This window comes from Aythya ferina (assembly GCF_964211825.1).
Source record: "Aythya ferina genome assembly, chromosome: Z".
In the NCBI taxonomy this organism is placed as follows: Eukaryota; Metazoa; Chordata; class Aves; order Anseriformes; family Anatidae; genus Aythya; species Aythya ferina.
In genome coordinates, this window is record NC_140299.1 from 12,569,837 (window position 1) to 12,589,039 (window position 19,203).

At 43.0% G+C, this 19,203-nt stretch overlaps 1 protein-coding gene across 2 annotated transcripts in view; it reads right to left on the reverse strand.

Annotated features, from left to right (window-relative positions):
• The window catches only part of NADK2 (NAD kinase 2, mitochondrial), a 31,551-nt gene extending 15,487 nt beyond the window's left edge, over positions 1–16,064 (reverse strand). For both annotated transcript variants that reach the window (XM_084503779.1, XM_084503778.1), the window contains exons 1-3: positions 15,671–16,064; positions 1,091–1,179; positions 651–739 (exon numbers count right to left, since the gene is read on the reverse strand). In XM_084503779.1, the coding sequence (XP_084359905.1) occupies positions 651–739; positions 1,091–1,179; positions 15,671–15,949 (457 nt within the window). In that variant the 5' untranslated portion in view covers positions 15,950–16,064. The remainder of the gene's footprint in view (positions 1–650; positions 740–1,090; positions 1,180–15,670) is intronic.
• Positions 16,065–19,203: the final 3,139 nt, after the last annotated feature.

Consider the following 19,203-nt stretch of genomic DNA (forward strand, 5'->3'; position numbering starts at 1 on the left):
AGCCTACTGCCATGAATGACTGAACATTAAGTGAGAACACAGCAACGCACTGTAGTATTTGCAGCAAGTCACAAAAATAAAACTGAATGAAGTGCTGCAATCTGATGTTAAAAGGAATCAATCAGGTTAGCTGCTCTGTTGGTTTGTCTAATAAGCTCTAAGGAGTGGCACAGGCTGCTCAGAAGTTGCACATTTCTACCTGTGCCACCAATTCCAGATATGCTGCAATGAAAATGAGCAAAAAAGTTTGGGAAGGGGGACAAAAAGCAAGTATGTTAGTCTCCAACTCATGTTCCTAACAGAGTAGGGTTTAGGGCTACTCATAATCATATAAAAGCAAATGTTTTATCCTCTTTAGTTGAAAATTACAGTAAATTCCACAATTTCCACCATTTTGCACAAGATAATAGCAAACTTTTCCTAAGTGGCCATACATTGCCATTCACTTCCTAGTGCTACAAATTTCAGATATGAGAGGAAGAAAGGATAGCCACAACCACTGAATTTTTTCATATTTTCTGACACTTTTATCAGCCATTTATTTTCAAGATGTGCACATCTCCAGATGCTTCACAGCCTGCAAAACTTATTTGAAAAACATATCTATGAAAACATACTGAAACGTATACCTCCTTTCCATAAAGTCATACCTCCTGCTGATATAACAGCATCTGCCCACCGAACTGTCTCTTCATTATATTCTCGACGTTTAACAAGACGGACTTCTATCCTCTCGTTCCTATAAAGTGCAGGAAAAAGCCTGAATGTGTCCTATATTGTTCCTTGTCACATCCTTCTGAAAAACTAACAGGTAATTAAGGACTAAGTACAATTGTATTTGGTTTCTAAGCATTCGATGCTCACACAAACCTTTTAAACCTTTTCCATTTGTTTTCAAGACAGCAATGAAATGTGTTAGCTGAACTGTGCAAGTTCACATTTGTTTCAGGAATAACCGTCCATCTGCATCATCCTGTTTTAAGTATTCCATTTTATTAGGGCTTGTCACACAAAGCTTTCTTCCATTATTTTATACAATCCATGGATATTTGCACTGTTTCTGAAATTCTTAACATCTGTATATTCTTACCGTAAACTGTCTACAACATGCTCCACATTTTTTGTATGAATGCGGTGCCGCTCCAATAGACCAGCGTAATTAGATCCCTTCAAGGCAAGCTGTAAGACAGAAAGCGAAATAGTTAATCATTACATTAAGTACTCTTGGTTGATATAAACAGACGCTATTTAAAAACTATGTGTTTTATATCAACATAAAGATGTCTGGTTTTATAAGCATCCCATTAGTTACATCTCTATATACATACTGGTCAGCTTACATTCACTTGTTGGAGTAGTTACACAGCCACAGCATCAACCTCTTGAGGGCTCTACACAAACATACAAACAAATATACCACACTGACTTCTATGCCACAGCAGACACTTTGCTTTCCCTGAATTCACTAAGTAAATTTAAACTCTAAGTAAATCTACATCAAACAGCTTAACTAACTACATTCCTCCACCACGTGATGAAAATACTCAAATAGTTTGCAAGTTACCTGAAGAGTTCTAAACTTTGTGCTATAGAGAAAGAGAACAGAAAAAGCAACATGAATGATAATTAAAACATGCATCTTTGAATACTTAGAGCATTAACCTTCAAATTGCATTTGAGCTTAAGTGGAAGCTTGCCAAGTGGTGACAAAGGTAACAGTTCCCTTGCATCAAAACAAAACAAAAAAGACCCCCAAAACTTAAGGTCAAGCCACGTACTGCCTGCAGTATCGCTCCCTGGATGATAGACCACATTTTTCAGATCTGTATCAATAATTTAGCAGTTGCATTCTGGCACCATTTTTCTTGTTCTTCTTGGAAACAAAATAATTTAAATAGAGGGCACTCTTTAGACACCTGTCAGTTCGTATGGGTAAGGCTTAAATGAGCAGGCAGGTAGGTAAGATTTCCACCTGATTATTAGACTTTTTGCAACAGGCTTCTGTCCAAGTCTCAGTCACCAACTTTATATATCCACTCTTCTCCTCACTTATTTAGTCTGTTCATGTGGTGCTGGTACTGCCAAATACATGTCAGTGTGCAGATTAACCCCAATTTGGAAGCAGAAGAAAGAACAAAAAAGGATGATATTAAGTGCAAGGAGTTGATAAATACATTCCTAATGAAGGAGATCCTGTTTGGAGCAGTAGGCTAGGCTAGATCACCTCCTGAGACTCCTTGTAACCTGAATTAATCTATGATTATACTGTCATTGGTTCCTTTTCCCATTCAGTAAAAACCAACCTACCAGTGCAGAAACAAAAGTTCTCCTAGAGTAAAGAAATTTGTCAGTGCCAGAAGCTTTGAATGGGCACTTCCAGCAATTTATTCATGTGCCTTTATGCAAGGCTGCACATCCTTCCAGGACTAAGTGGTGCCAGACAGCCGCATCTAATCCTATTTCCGTACAGATTCCCACACCACAGAGCCCTGCAGTGAAGGGGAGAGGACTGGCACGACACGACAACACCAGTTAACTGCAATCCAATACCCAACAAATGCTGTCTTTCTTCATCTGACACCTATCAATGTCAAGAAATCCAACCATGAGCTAAGCACAAAGATCAGTGCTGAAAAAGTTACAGAGAAGAATGGAATTGGCTGTTCTAGAACTGCATCTCCACTGGTCTCACAGCTGGGCTCAAGAAACCTCCAACAGAAAGAGCTCCCAGACTTTGCCTGGCCGCCATCAACAGCACTACAGGCAGGCAGCAGGAGTAGCTGCCAGTTGTGCTTGGTCACAAGCAAAGATAAAGCCTGTGGGTAACCAGTACACATCTCCACTGAGCTCTCAGGTCATCCCAGCGAAGCTCATTAGCAATGGTTTGCTGGGATGCAGGGTGTCCTGTCCCGCTGATTGTCTCACACATTGACCTCTCCTTTCTACTCCCAGCTGCAATACTGGCACGCTCCCGCACACCTCTTTCAACGGCTCGGTGCTGCACTGGGAAGCTGAATGGTGCCAGGGTGGGTAGGGAAAGAGTACGTAAGGCTACGGCCAGTCGCAGTGCTGCCCACTGCTGGGCTGGTTCTCAACCTCATGCTAGCCAGTGAGTCTGGAAAGAAGGCAGGAAGTAAGAGTATTTGCCACCCACAGACAACATCTGCCCCTGTGCACCACAGGTCTCGTTTGCTAGAACTGGGACTTTCAATTGCCTTCCTGGAGAACAAATTGACCTTGCTTTACTACCAGAAAGGATGAAAAATCCACAGCAAATAACCACTGCACTCAAAAAATCAACAGGGTTACTAAATCAGGGCTCTCGTTCATGCCTCCTCTGGAAATATCTGCTGTGAATAAAATACTGCCACCAACAAGCACCTGACGTGCAGACTGTTGCTGCAGCACTCGTTTTTTCAGGCTGCTATTTCCACAAGCTATTACTTCCCCACACAAAGCACAGCCTCCATCTTGCAATTTTATTTACCCCATTTATTTGCCAAATTTGTCTGCAAACTACTTTTCAGCTTAGTCCAAGAGAGCTTTTATCTCAGAACAATGACAAAGCAGCGAATCTTTGCATGACCATTTGTAGGCATTTTTTCTCCCAACATCAGTGCCGAGTCATCAGATCGCATTTCTCTGTTATTACTAACAAGGAGAGAGTTGAGTAATTTCATTGCTGAGGAACAAAGTCTCTTCTCTAATTTACATTTGTCTTAGATGTAATAAATTATTATTTCATCAACAGCTTCAGGATGCAGAAGGAATGCTCATCAAGTAAGATACTGGTATCCTGATGACTGGCTGAAAATTTCCAGGATAAAGAACAGGTATCAGATGTGTGAAGGTCTCCTCTTTGAATCCAACTCCAACAAGTAAGCAAGTATCACTAAGCTACAAGACAAATGGAAAGTTAAAGCCTTTAAATGGCTAAGCTATATCTGTGGGGCTGATGAATCTTCCTAATTTGCAAAAGACCCTAGAGATTAGAAGTCTGCCTGTCTGGTTTCATCCCTCTAGCTCAGAGATCAGTAACTCAGAAGTTCATTCACCTGAGATCTCACAGTCACAGCCTGCCTGAGCCTAACCACAGTGAAGTGCATCAAACATGAGTGTTAGTAATCAGCTGCTTTTCAGGTAATGACTCCAAATAAGCATCCAAATAAGCCCTGTGGTCTGAGGTCACAGAATCACAGAACAGCGGAGGCAGGACAGGACCTCTGGAGGCCATCTGGTGCAGCCTCCCTGTTCAAGCAGGGCCACCTGCAGCCAGTGCCCAGATGCCCTTAGCACGTCTCCACCACCTCTGGTCCAACTGCCCCCAGGCTCAGTCACACCTCCAGGGAAGGAGCGTTCCTAAGCGTTCAGACAGAGCCTCCTGTGCCCATCCACACCAACGGCCTCTTGCTCTACCTCACACCAGGATCCCAGTGCCACACTAAGCGATCACCAATGTATGCTACTTCTTAGAAGATCTCTGTGATGCTGAGGAAGCTCTGATTTACAGCTGCCACAGCACTCCTTCCACAAGAAAGGACTCTGGCAGACCACTCAGCTTTCAAAATCCAGCAGCAAGTGTCACGGCCTCCCTACTTACATGGAAGTAACCAGACATGGGTGAAGGGAATTCACTGTCTCCCTCAAAGCCTCCTCTGCGATAGCTAACTCTGCAACTACAGCCAAAAAGAGCAAATCTTCAAATTGCTGTCACTAGGAAAAACAATTTGAAAGCATTCGAGCATTATCTGCCTCCACAACCACCTTGCAAGCAAGGCAAAAGGTGGCTGCAGTGACTGAGCACAGTGCACAAACACTCACCTGACTTTTAAGGGGAAAAAGCATGTATTAATCTTTACTATTTACATTGTTAAATGTTCAGATAGCTGAGTACATAAAAGACAAGGCAATGACAACTGCAGCTGTAATTTTAGGATCTGAGGGCACAGAATGTCTTACAGATAGCTTTATACTAAATATTGACATTCTTGGCTAAAACATGAGAAAACATAAAACTATTATCACAGCCCAGTGTTGAGTGTGTTAGGTATCGCAAGCTGTGTGGAGGAGCAATCTGATAAAAGCATCAAGTCTAAGTGAAGAAAAATTGAGTTATACCAAACGCCTAATAACACCTACAAAAGTGACTTTGTAAAAGGATCTTTCTTCAGGCTTATTTAAAAAATCCTCATTAATACTCAAATGAAGAGAAACAACAGAGCTCTGACATTTTACAGAAAAACGTTTTCATCCAAAGTAATCGTTGTATCTCATTTTACCACTAACTTCTTTGCATGGAATAAGCTGGTTTGATTCATGAAACAGAAGAAAATTAAACAAAAAAACTAAGTATCACAGAGTCATAGTATATACTCCTGCAAAAAAAAAAAAAAAAGCAAAATAAAAAACATTACGAAGAACGTTAAGACATACCTACCAGTATAAGAAGTAAGTCACAAAACATTTAAATTTCCAGATACAAACTTCCAGTGATAACACTTTCAGAAACTGCCAAACTGAAGACTGACTTTCCGGATTTCCAGACAGGCTGGAAAATAAAATGCTAGTCCTACAGAGCTCAGGATCTTCATGCTGGGACAGGCTTGGAATTTATGTTGAAAATGTAAAAACCTATGTGAGGGGGTCACACACAGGCCTGCAGTCCGGTGCAGCAGGTTAAATAATTTTGCCAGTAATGGCAAAAGAAACTGAAAGTACCAATGAAAAGAAGTTATGGACAATAACACAGGAAATGTAATGCTTACCTAGTCTTACTTGCTAAGGCTACCAAACAGGAACAAGATGTTCCTTATTCCTGTGAGGAGAGCAAGGGCAAAACACACAAGAAGCATGGCTTAGAGCATAAGGATATTCAGCGAAGGGCGGTATCATCAGAAGTACAAAAAAAAAACAGAAGTATTCATGGAGTGAGAAGAAGCAAGTACAACTGTACACCTGTTAATCTGACTTCTACAGCATGCAAAATTGAAAAATAAAATGCTAGAATAAAAACATGAGAGCTACTCTAAATGAAAGTGCACTAGTGTATGAAAACAGGGACAAAATAGCCAAAAATACCTTCAGGCCTGATGTTAGTAGTGTTCTTAAACACCACAGCAGAGATGCAGTGCACGCTTCCAAAAGACCTTGCATTGGAGAACACACTACGATGAGCAGAATGTGCTCTGATGGAGCTGTGCTCCCTCAGGAGCCGTAAGTAGGAAAGGCCTGCCCTGAATGTCTCGAGAAAGCTTTTACCACAGCCATGGTTTTGCCTGGGATAAGGTTATTTTCCTCACAGAGGCTGGTATAACGCTGTGGTTTGGATTTTTGATGAAAACACACTGATGGGTTGGTTGCTGTTGAGCAGTGCTCACACGGAGACCAGGATGTTTCAGCTTCTCGATGAGGGGCTGGGGCTGCACCAGGAGCTGGAGGGGCCAGGGCCAGGACAACAGGCCCAGGCTGGCCCAAGGGGTGTCCCACACCACATGGTGCTGTGCTGAATGATAAAACTGGAGTAAAAAGGGGGGGGGGGGGGGGGGGGGGGGGGAACAGCTCCCTCAAGTTATCTCAACCTGTGAGTTCTCACATTTTTACCTTTCTGCTTCTCTCCCCTATCCCACTAGGGGAGAGCAGGCAAGCCAGAGGCCATGTGGTGCTGAGCTGCCTGCCAGGGCTAAGCCACCAGCCCTCTCTGGTGCCCAGCATGGGGCTGCAAGGGTTCAAAGCAATGACAGATGTGATTGGAGCATGCTAGACTGAATTTAGACTTCTGCTTAGCTGCCAACTGGCAGGCTCCCGTGCTTGCCACGGGGCTTGCTTGTCTTACTGTATATTAGAGTCCAGTGCTTGCCAGTGACTGCTTTTGCTTCAGCAGCTGGCCATACTCCTTGTCATCTTTCCTTGCTGTGCCTGGGAACGTCCTGATAACAGCCACAGCCACACTCTAGGGCTGGCCCATGGACAGGGCATCACTGCTGTCCCCGTGCTGCTCTACTGGACAGGCTGGAGCTCCAGAGTGAACTCACATCAGAGGGACCACGGCCTGTGGATGAGCCCACACAGGAGCATGTACACCTCTGAGTGTCTGTGGCCACGAAGAAGTCCAAGATGCAGCAGGAACACCCTGCAGTGGCTGTGGATAAGACCATGCTGTAACACCATGAAGTGTCTGTGGCCACGAGGAGGACTACAACACAGAAAAAGAGCAAGCAGAGCAGGGACACCTCACAGTGACTGTGGGTAAGTCCACATTATAGTAGGCAGACCTCTAAAGGGACTGTAGCTCCTGTATAAGGCCATACAGGAGCAGGTACACCTCTAAGGGACAAGCCCAGGCTGGAGCAGGGGCAAGGGGAGGAGTTCATTGCAATGTTACACCTTAAGGCCTGGCCCAAAAGGACAAGAGGTGAAGATTGTAATAGATACACCTTTAAACTGTTGTTAACCCATCCCACAATTTGAGTAGCATGTTATAGGAGGGAACCCCTAGGAGAAACTACAACAGGAACCCCTGCCACTAGCCACACCAGGAGCAAGGGCCAGAGTTCCTTTTTCAAACTCTGCAGCCTGGCCCAAAGGGACCAGGGTGGAGATGGTAACATGTATACCTTTGGGTTGTTGTAACCCATGATCCGCGTTGCATGTTATAGTAAGTTCCATCACAGGAACTACTCATACCAAGAGAGGATGAGCCTCACAAGAAGCAGTGCAAGTGCAGCAGTGACCAGACCCGAGGTGGTTTTGGCATCCAGTAACTCCACACAACACACTGCCCCTCCTGTCCTGGGAGAACACACAAACAGATAGTAACTTGGTCACATACAGAGACCTCAGTGCACGTTGTACAGACATTTGGGGGACCACGGGGTGGTCCCCAAAACAAGGGGATGATATCTGTGTATTAATCAAAGGGTGGTGATCAACAAACACGTACCAGAAAGTGTGGGACCTGTGCATAATGTCAATGGTATGGAATAACAGGAGGATTCATCCTGGTTTCAGCTGTGATAGAGTTAATTTTCTTCAGAGAGCCTCATCTGATGCTGTTTCAGATCTTTGATGAAAACAGAGTTGATAACACACTGATTGATGGCTTAGCTTTTGCAGAGCAGTGCTTGCCAGTGCAGTACAAAGCCAAGGATTTCCTTTCTTCTTGTGCTGCCCTTCTACATGAAGATAACTGGCAAGCTGCACCCTTTGGAGGAAGCTCTGATTTACAATTGTTGCGATACTCCTTCCAAAAGAAGGCAGTTTGAGAGGCCACTCAGCTTTCAAATCGTTTCTTCTTTTTCCAGAACTAGAAACAGCTTTGAATATAGCATGCAATTCAAGCAATACACTCAGTTTCCCTGACAAACAAGAAACACTGATTCAACATTTGCTTAAAGGACCAGGGTCTAAGACTGGCAATCTATAATTACATGCGAGTAGTTTTTCTATGCTCTAGTGTTATCTCCTACATATAATATATCTTCATTTCTCATGTTAAAAACAAGCAGTTTTCCTCACAAGCCAAGCAAACGTTGAGCTTTCTCATTTCTCCTCACCTGTATTTAAAAGTTCAATCACACATTAAGCTTCCCTATTTCATACTACAAAAACAACCTGCATACTAATGTGTTGGGATTAAAGCATGGCTCAGTTTCTGGATTTTAGAGAATGATGTACAAAGGCAAAGGCAAAATACACCGAGCAGTTGGTCACAGTAGAACCTGCCCAGTGGAAACCTGCACCTTAGAGGCATGTTTCAAGCATGCCAGAGAGAAGGGCCTGCAATAGGCACAACCACAACCCTGAATCTTCAGGAAGTTTTCCAGCATCAGCTGGAACTGATAGGGGATTCAAACTTCTAGGTTCATAGAACAGATAACCTCATTTGGGAATGGTACCAGCCTTCATGGTAAGTGTAGGACAGCATGCCCACCTCAACTTCTTGTAAATACATATGAATTATCCAGACAACAAACACCGACCATTTGCAAGCCTCAGTTGCTGTATTTATACTAATTTATGGCCTTCATGGGAGTCACCCAAACTTCTTAAATTTCTCAAAAGTGAAGTATGTTCTCCTACATGCTTTTGCATTTCAAATACTAAATGCAACAAGTCTGATCTTCCATGGTTGCTAGAGGTGGAAAAAAAAAAAACAAAAAAAAAACACAGACTCTGTGATCATCAAATTTGGAAAATAAATTTGTCAAATTTAAGCCTTTACTGAAAGACTCCAGGCGCAGCGAATTGATGCTTTGTTTGATAAGCCCATGGCCAAAACTTTTGCTAACAAAAATACAGGCTTCAGCACAATCATGCCTGCAGTGCAAGTGGGTTAACCCATTCTGGGATACTCAGATCTTCCAGGGACATTCAATCCAGGTAACCTCAAATAGCAGGAATGCTCTGAAGCCCTCTCTGAACCAAACCTAAGAAACAGTTTCACTAAGAAGAGGCATGTCCTGGGTAAACTTAGTATGCATTGATTTCAGACGATTTAATAGCTAAAAAGCACAATTCACAAACTCAACATCTTGTTTATAGGACAGCTTTAATAATGATGAATTGCCTTAGCTAAGGTAGCAAAGAAAGACACAACTTCCCAAAACAATGTCCTATTGAGGACAACCTAGGCTCAATGTTCAATTTCTCTGCAAAGCTTTCAACGTGATTTGAGTCTTCGATTTCAAAGTACTGCTGAGTTGCAGGCTGTAGGCATTAAGCCCAGTTCCTCTCTTCCTTCCCAGTCTGGGTCATGAGTTACTATACAAACTGTTCCCAGTAGTCTGGCCTTCCTGTACACTGTTTCTAACAGTGCTGTATGTCACCTCTCCTTCTGCAGTATACCAGTGAGCTGCTTTAGCTAGGAAACATTTTGCTTACACTTCCCTTGCGTTTTTTTCCTCCCAACAACTTAGACCTCACTCTTTCATTATACAGTGACAGCCTTTCAAATGCTGCCTCATACCCACTACAGAGTAATGCTTATGAGGTGTTCTGTGTATCGTAGCATTTTGTAATCCATTACTTCTGTAGTAGCTGACTTTCACAATCTCTGCACTTGGTAAGTGAAGCTGGCAACACTATTTCCCTGGAGCTTTTAAAGATGCTGCCTTGGGGTAAGTGTTTTATCTACAGGTGAACAAAAGTAATAATGCCATGGTCTGTTTAAGAGTTCTTCATCTACTAAATTAAAGTATTGCCCTTTTAACCACAACTGAAGAATCCACATAATGGTTTGTAATTTGAAGGCTAATCCAGAACATGTTGTGTTAGTTATAAACACATCAGTAGCTACTTTCTGCATTAACAGCTTTCTAGCAGTCCAGGCATTTTAATCTTTCAGTATGATACTAACATAACTATTTGTGATTTATGACATTAATTATTTGAAAACAGTATCAAAAAATTAAAAAAAAAAAAAAGCCTTTTTTGGCTGTATAAATTATTAGATCCTTGATGAGATAGGTGAAGTTTAATTTAGACACACCAGAACATCCTACTTTCACATCTGTTTACTATATATGACTAAGTGTATTTGAATGGGGTGTTGGAAAAACAAACACTGCAGGAAAAGGAATTATGTTTTAGTCATTTTCCAGACTCCTCTCATGACAGAATGACAACCTAAAAGGTTGTGTTCATTGTTTTTAAATAAAGCAGCAACCCAACCTACTGAGCACCGAGGCACGTATACCAAGTTTCAAAACCAAAACTACTCTGGGATTGCATAACATGAACTACATGTTACCCACCTCAATGTTTTCAGCAAAGTAGCTCCAACTTTTTATTTATGAAATAGAATCTCTAGCTTTATGTAATTGCAATACACTGTAATCTGCCTTGACTTCTTCATGCTTCAAATTCAGTAGACAGGTTTTATTTTTTTTTTATTATTATTTATTTTATTTTTTTTTTTAGCTTTTCAGTGTGAGGTGGAGTCAACTATAGTTCTGCCAGTTTTTAAACACTCTTTATGCACTCCACAGAGGATAATCTGCTGGTATAGTTCACATTACAGAACAAGCAACCAGAGATAGCTAGTCTGAATTCATCAGAATGATGAAAAGCTTCAGGTCACCACCTCATTTGTTAATTAAGTCTCCGTTAAAAATACTACCTTCTTATACAATTGAATCCACAGGTCAATATGCACCCTAAAGCATACTACTTTTTCAAATAGCTCAAGTTTTAAGAAGAAAATACAAATGCTTTACATTTTTGAAAAAATGGGTTACCTGACTTCATTTAAAAATTCAAATTTGGTTGAACTCTTCATTTTGCATATTACTTTACATTTCTACTCCCTTCGTTCTGTTTATAAAAATCCTACTGTTTTAAAAATACCTGAGTAACAAGAGCATCACAGTGGATCATGGGCATTTGGACTAAAATGCAGATCTCAAACAAATCTAGAGAGCAAAAAGCCTGCCTTGCTGCTGAAAAGAGTACCTTGGTATAGCAGTATGAAATTCAGATACCTGAAACTCTACTAGTTAGGAAAGGTAATTCAGAAGTGATACCAAAAAATGCTATCTTTTTGCCATCTAATGTGAAAGCAGGTAAAGAACTTTCTGTAATTTAAAAAAAAAAAAAAATCACTTATCTAGTTGGAGATAAAATAGTTTTTTTTTTCCTAAAGAGAGTTCTCTCTAGATATGAAAATTTTAGCGTATAGATCAGTAACAGCTGGTGCTGGAAGCATCTAAATAAAGGAGGGCTGAGTGCACACACACATTCGTGCATACCTTTAATGGATTTTGTATTTTGGTGCACAAGAACTCACCAGCTCCAGCCAAGCCTTTCCCATCTGCTTGGAGGAACGGACAACACCTCCCTTCCTGACCAGTTCTGCTTACTATGTTTTCAGTGCCCTATATTAATGATGAGCTCACATCGTGCCTCTTTCAGAGGCAGCAACACATTGCAACAGAGTGCCCTTTCTCTATCCAATTACCAGTTTTCAAGAAAGCTGTAAAAACTTCATATTTTCGGGATGACCATCCCTGCCAGTTTGTTGCAGTGGTCTGAAGGAGCCAAAACTTGTTCCAAAGCTTCAATTCCTTGCTTTCCCTTGCCATTTCAAAGACACATAAAACAGTCAAAACAGACTATCAACTGCAGTCCACGTTAAATCATCTTCCTCTAATTAAGAAAAAAAGACATTTCACTTGACAAGATGTTTCAAAGGTAGTTAAAACTGCATATGAAGCGTGTTCGGACAGCTAACTGATCTTTCCTAAATACCTTCCAGCAGTGACAAGTCAGCAACTACGCGTCAATTGCTCTGTCAAGCTGGAAAGAACAGGACTTGGAGGAAATTAGCTTTACCTATTAATGGGACTGATTTCTCTGAGAATTATATAAGGAATACAGCTTTGCCTGCTCTGTATGAGTTTTCTGAGAGTGAAATAAAGGGCTGTGTGTGGCAGTGAAATTCTTGCAGCACATACAGTAGCTTTCAGTATTAACAGACTGGATTGTTCATTTTTTGTGATGGGCTGTTTTTAGATGTTTATCCCACCATCCAGGTCAGACAAAATTCAAGCTGCTGTCAATTACAGTAAGCAAGCTATTTGTAGCGACTTCAGAAAACAAGTAATATTTTTATTTAGCTTTTACCTAGTAACTGCAAGTGTCTCCTCCATACAATACAATAGTCTCCTCAAATATCAACAGAGTAAATAAAAGAGCTCCTGCATGATATGATGCAAGATGCTTTAAAAAATATTGCATCATTAAATGTTGGGTTATTTTGGGGTATTTTTCTTCCCAGGTATTAGAAGAGAAATACTGTTACGCATTTCTAATTTCCTTTCAAAACTAAAGATACTGAAAACATCTCCTGTGTAAGTTACATTCAAAGCATTTAATCACCCTTTCCAGAATAGTTCACAATTAGAATACTCATGAAAAAAGTCAGACATGTCTAGGTGTGGTTATCAGCAGCTTCAAGATTTATTTTTAAGCGTGTAAGAGCATCTACCAGAAGATCCATGAAAACATCCACTTGGGGTAAAGCATGCATGACACATACGTAGAGACGCAATGAAAGATTTAATCTTTTACAGATCTCCTAAATACTCTCAGTGTTTACTCTCTCTCGTCATCTCTCCCCCATCTGTTCTGCTTTTCTGCTGTCTGGGTTGTTTCTTCACCTCTCCTGTCTATTTGCACTGAGAAAGAATCCAGGAATTCTGACCTTGTTGCTTTGACTTGCAACCTTTAGCAGTGTTTGTATAGTACAAATTACTTGGTGTGTCCAAAAAAATGCCACAGAAGAAGTCAGGCCACAGCTCCTAAGGGCCTGCATTTCCTATTAGAAGTGTCAGAGTCAGCTTCTATACCAAGAGAGTCTGCTTCATGGAGTATGCTACAATTTATAAAGCATAATACATATGATATATGCTGTGATTTATATTTTTTCCATATACAATGGAGTGTGCCAGTGATTTATATTTAGATTATTTGAACATAAAAGAAGTTCTATTTAATTTGAGGCTCAAAGGCACATATGCAGTGTCACTTCTGCATTAAGTGGCTTACTGTATTTTCTGCCTTCATGCATAAACACACTGACTGCAACACCTAAATTTCCTTTCTCAGCAATCAGACACAACTGCTTAAGCGCACAACCATCATAATTTGTCCTACACTGAAGTCTGATGCTTGCAAGTGGGCATGTCAGCTACCTTCCAGAGAACTGCAAGTATCTCTCCTGCTCACAATCAAGCAGGCAAATGACCCCAGGTAACACGTCCTAAATCTAAGCCACCAACACTACAGAGGTATTAAATTGGACTTCCTTATTAAAGATTTCCAGGGTCTGGACACCTGAAGATCTGTGACAGACCATGTACTCCTCTGCTGGTATGGCATCCCTCACGCTGCAACACTGCCACGCACAAATGAGCTCCAGAGTCACCTGAGCCCCTGCAAAAATAACACAGTCTTCACCACCACCCCTCCTGGGTTGCTAGCAGCTTACACCACCAGGTGAGCCCCATTTCTCCTGTATACTTTCACTTCCACTCTTTGCCACCACCTCATCATCCACAGCCTTCCATGTGACCCTCGATTCCCACCTTGTTTCCTGTCTCACCTTTCTACGTGACTAACCTCCCATGCCAGATTCACGTCTGCTTTGTGGCCTTCGGTTAAACTGAGAGTCACCCTGGGTGGCGACAGCAGGGACACCCTGCACTTCTGTGCTCACTGGCCTCAGCTTCAGGGACACCAGCAGCCTTGGAAGCAGCTTCTGCAGTCTTCAGCAGAGAAGCAAGGACAAAGGGAACAGAGTGCAACTAACCTCAGGAAACAAAAAACATCACGTTCCAAGGCTGCCCTTAACAAATGTGGCACAGATAAGGAAGTACACTTTGCAGAGATTGCTGTCCACCTGAGACAGAGTAAGAACCTTCTGAGTTTTCACCTAATGTGTTTGCTGAGACTGCTGTTAGCTCAGAGACCAAGGGAAAAAATCTGAGACCCAAGTCACAGCAGACTCTAAATACCGGCCAGCTAAAGAACATGAGCAAGGGCAATTCTCATTGCTGTCTTCACTCCAGTATTTCTTGTCATATTTCAAAGATATAATTCTGGAAAAATCTTCAGTGTTCTTGCACAAATCTTTGTATTCCACCACCCCGCCTCAAAGAACCTAAATCAATACTGGTAAACACATACTTAAGCAAGTTAGACTTTGGCTACCTGAAGACACTCAGTTTTACTGCTGCAATTACTCATGTGGAAGTACTGAGGGGGAAGCTAGATTTTTAAAAAGGCACCATTTCTAGAAAAAGAACACCCCCCACATGGAGAATTCTTACACCTGCAATTATCCCCAAAAGGATGCACTCTAAGATGCCTCCACAACCACTGCAATCAGGCAGCGTGCATTCAGGGCTACTTTTTTTGTTTTTAATGCATCTTCAGCTGCTACAGGTCACCCACCCAGCAGAACACGTTGTTTCTGGGAGAAGAGAGCTGCAGCTGGCTGCAGTTATATATTATTATATATATATATATTCAGGCAAGAGCACCTTCCAGGACATTCAGCGCTTACTAACAACATTGCTCACTAACTGATTCACTGCTCCAGCCTTGCCTGTTCACAAGCAGTTAGGGTAGGGTGAAGAACAAGCAGATTTTATTCTTTTTGGGTTTCAGTGTGCAATGAGGGACCAAGCTGACTCCCTACATGCTTCACTGCAAGAAATGCCTTCTCAAGAGATGCTGAAACGCGGAAGAGCAGCCTCATGGATGAGGCACTGCTTTTCTACAGCACGAAGGCAGGTACGGGGACGCTTCACCTACATGCGGTGACAGTAAGAACACAGGCTGGTACGTTTCCATGTCAAATGTGGTAACGTGTCCAGTTTGACTACTTAAGAGAGCTTTATGGAGCACGTCAAGCGTTAGGGATTCCACAGCAGATGGACGGCCACCTGAAGTGCACAGGGAGAAACAGAAAACGGAAAGAGTCCTCTTGCTTTAGGTACGCACTCCTTAACCCTCGATCTTCACAGAGCAAGGCAAACCATGCCGCCCGTCCCTCCTACCGAAAATTAAACCCCGTTTGCAGATTTCAACCCCCCGTGGGCTGCAACGGACCCAGGCTAACGGCTAACGGCTCACACACACACACACACCACACCCCCCCCCCCCGCCTCACCAGCTGCCGGAGGTCGTCCTCGGAGAGCCCTGCGTAGCGGTACCGCTGCTGCTCGAACTCGTACCGCGTCGTCTTGGCCACCACCGCCACCCGCGACGGGCGGAACCCGCCAGCCCCAGCCCGGACACCGCCGCCGTTACCGGAGCACGGCCCCGTCCCGGTGCCGGTCCCGGTGCCAGTCCCGGTCCCTGCTCGCTGCCGGAGCAGCGCGGAGCGGCGAGCGGCCGCCCGGCCGCCGAGGCAGAGGGAGCCGCAGCGGGAGCCCCGCCAGGCGGACATCGCCGCCGCCGCCGCCGCCGCCCCCCGCCCGGCTCCCCTCAGGGCAGCGCTGCCCGCCGCCGGCTCGCGCCACGGCTCTGCGGCGGCCCCCGCGGGGGCGGGGCGGCTGGGCCCAGGCGCATGCGCCGCCGCCGCCCACAGCCAGGGCATGCGCGCCTCGCCTGCCCGCCGGGAGGGGCGGGGCGCGAGGGGAGCGCGGGCGGCCGTTGGGGGCGGGGTCCCCGTCCCAGTCCCCGTCCCAGTCCCCGTCCCAGTCCCCGTCCCTGTCCCCGTCCCAGTCCCCGTCCCTGTCCCCGTCTCTGTCCCCTCAGCCCCGTGGCGCTGAGGGGTGTCCCCTGTACCCCCACTTTTCTGTGCTGGTTGCTCGTAAAGAAATAAAGGCGGCGGTGCCCTCTGATTTAGCTCGTGGAGATAGGAGCTGGGGGGTAGCCCGGCTCTGGGAAGCCCGAGGCGGGGCGGGTGTGGCTGGCGGTTAAACCGGCCTCTGTGAGGAGGAGGAGGGCTGGGGAGGGTTCCGTGTGTGGGAAGGGGGAAGCGCCGAGCCCGAGGGGGCTCTGATAGTGGGAAAAGTCCGGCTTCTGGTCGTGGTTATTCCGGTCTTTCATGGGTTTATGGCAGGGTTGGCGGAAAGCAGCAGGGCTGGGGAAAGACCCGTGGGGAGCACTGCCTCGTGAACTAACGTAAACAAAGTTTACCTTTGGCAAATGCAGGAAACAAAACAAAAAGGAGGGAAAATAATCGATCCTGGGCTACTTTCTATTACTGTAAGTGAGCTACTTGGAAACATCGCTTATTTTTTTTTTCTTTTTTTTTTTTTTTTTTTTTTTTACCATTTCAAAAAACTGCCTTACTCGGTATTCTCTTTCGCACGTAGCACATCTACACTGAAGGCTGCATTCACGCACGTTTCTTTAATTACTCATCTTGTGCCTGGTTTTCCCCGAGGGGAAGTCACGTCTCTCTCCGTGCAGGCAGGCTGAAGCTGCAGCTTTTTACCTGTAAGTGCAGGGTTTTTTTTTTCCATGGGACTGTTAAGCAGGAGAGTCCTCGGAAATCCTACTAGCTAAAGGCATTCTGCCATTCCCTGCTGTTGTATAATAACAATACACGAGCTCCATCCAGTCTTTACTGATGACAGGTAGTAGGATTTTCTATCTACTGATTAGCTTAGCCTTGAAGGGTGCTACTACAAACCAGATTACCAGAGGGTAATTAACCATAACTAATTCCCTTGCTGACCAGAAAATACCTCATTCTGTATAACCATTAACTTCTAGAGTGTACGAAGCAGTAGATAATATGATATCTGGAGAACAAATGGAAATAAGAGGTTTTGCAAATCTATGGCTCTGTTCTGCATCATATCTACTTTATAGCTTACGACGTGACAATCGGACTGCTCTAGGGATCTGCACTTCATGCATTACCTATTTATATTGAACTGTTTTGATCACTGTTCACAAATCAGCTTCAACCGCTTTGTCAAGCTTAGATAGGGAGCAGCATTTTACCCTGAAGACACACATGCCTCAGAGTAAAGACCATGATAGGATCTTTTGAATTAATGCCCACAGCAAGCATTATAGGCATACAATCTTAAAATATGTATTTTAAAGTGTAAATTCAACATGCCGTAAGATATCCTAATTTTCTGGAAGCAGAGCTGAAGGACAGAGTATAAAGTGATTCATCCAAGAAGATGACTGCCAAAAGGGAGTCTCAGACAAACTATCTGAGAGGTACAGAGATCTTACGACACCCCCTTCTACATTTGGAAAAAGGTTTAAACTTTCCATAACGCATAAAATAGAATTTGTATAATGTTACAATTTGCATCTTACTTTATAGATGGGCCTACTTCCAAAACATTCAATAAGACACTGCTTAACCTCACCCTCACTACAGTTTTTCATGAAACATACACTTGGATACATCAGAATAAGATGCAAGAATCTGTAAAATGACACATTAATCGTTTTGAATTATATTCACGTTTGTCACTTATGAGATGAAGTATGTCCCATCTTCAATGGCTTCCGAGCAATACATCCGGTGCATTAAAAGACAGATAGGCTCATGCAAAATTAAATCAACAAGCATGGGCATTTAAGCATGGTATTCTTATAAGAAATGACTATGCAGCAGGGATGAATTTGCACTGTAAAAATTTTCTATCTTGTGGCTGACCACAACCAAAGTTATATATCCCATGTGATAAAGGACACCTCAGTACTGCCTGCAGCAATGAAAATGCTTCAAAATAACATTAATTTTAGACATCCAGGAGTTATAGTACAGGTCAATTTCATGACAAAAATCCGTAGAAGACCAGGCTGGACTTCAAAAAAACAAAACAAAACAAAATGGTATGTAAGAAACGTAAAAGTATTCATTCTGTGTGACAAAACAATATACCTGGAATAATTTCTAAGTCACAACTGATTTATTCCTGTCATTACACTAGCTGGAAAACTGGCAGTGCATGACTGTGCCAGCAGTTTTATATGGTTGTCCAAATGTAGCCATTTTTCATCCAAAATAATTTACTACTAGTTCTACTGAAATTATGGTCTAGGGCCATAACTTCTTCATTTCTACTCCTTATTAAATCTGGGGAATGGCTTCTTGTGATTACTTAATTAATAACTAGTTATATAGTTAACTAATACGACTTTCTTCATATGCCGGTAACTACCACTGATATCTGAAAATGATAATGCTATCAGTGTTTAGTTGCACTTGCGGAGGAGGAGGTAAACAGACCATCAAGGTAATATTTTACAAAACGGAGTCCTCAGACTGTGAACTCAGCTGACCACAGCTGTTAATTCTGACTATTCAGAGGAAAAGTCCAGACTAATGCTCAGAGAACGTGTCACTCGTTCAGCCCATCAGAATCTTACAAGGCAGGTAGATGAATTCATTAGTAGTTATTGAATTTCTCATCCCAGATTTCATCCATGTGTGCTAGAATTTATTTGCAATGTTTGTATCTGCATCAGTGATTGCATAGCTCAACTATATAATTTGCTTCATAAATTCCAAACTAAAGGATGCTTCAGAACAAGAAAAATAAATGCAGTTATTATTATGTAATAATGCAAATTATTAAAAATCTTTACACAAAAACAACATGAAAGAGCAAGCTTTATTGTCCACACTTTCATCAGAATGTCTTAAGAGAAATTTACATTTCTGCTTTTCTTCTCAGCCTTTGTGCAAGGCCATCTACATCATCCTTGAAGTGGGCTAAC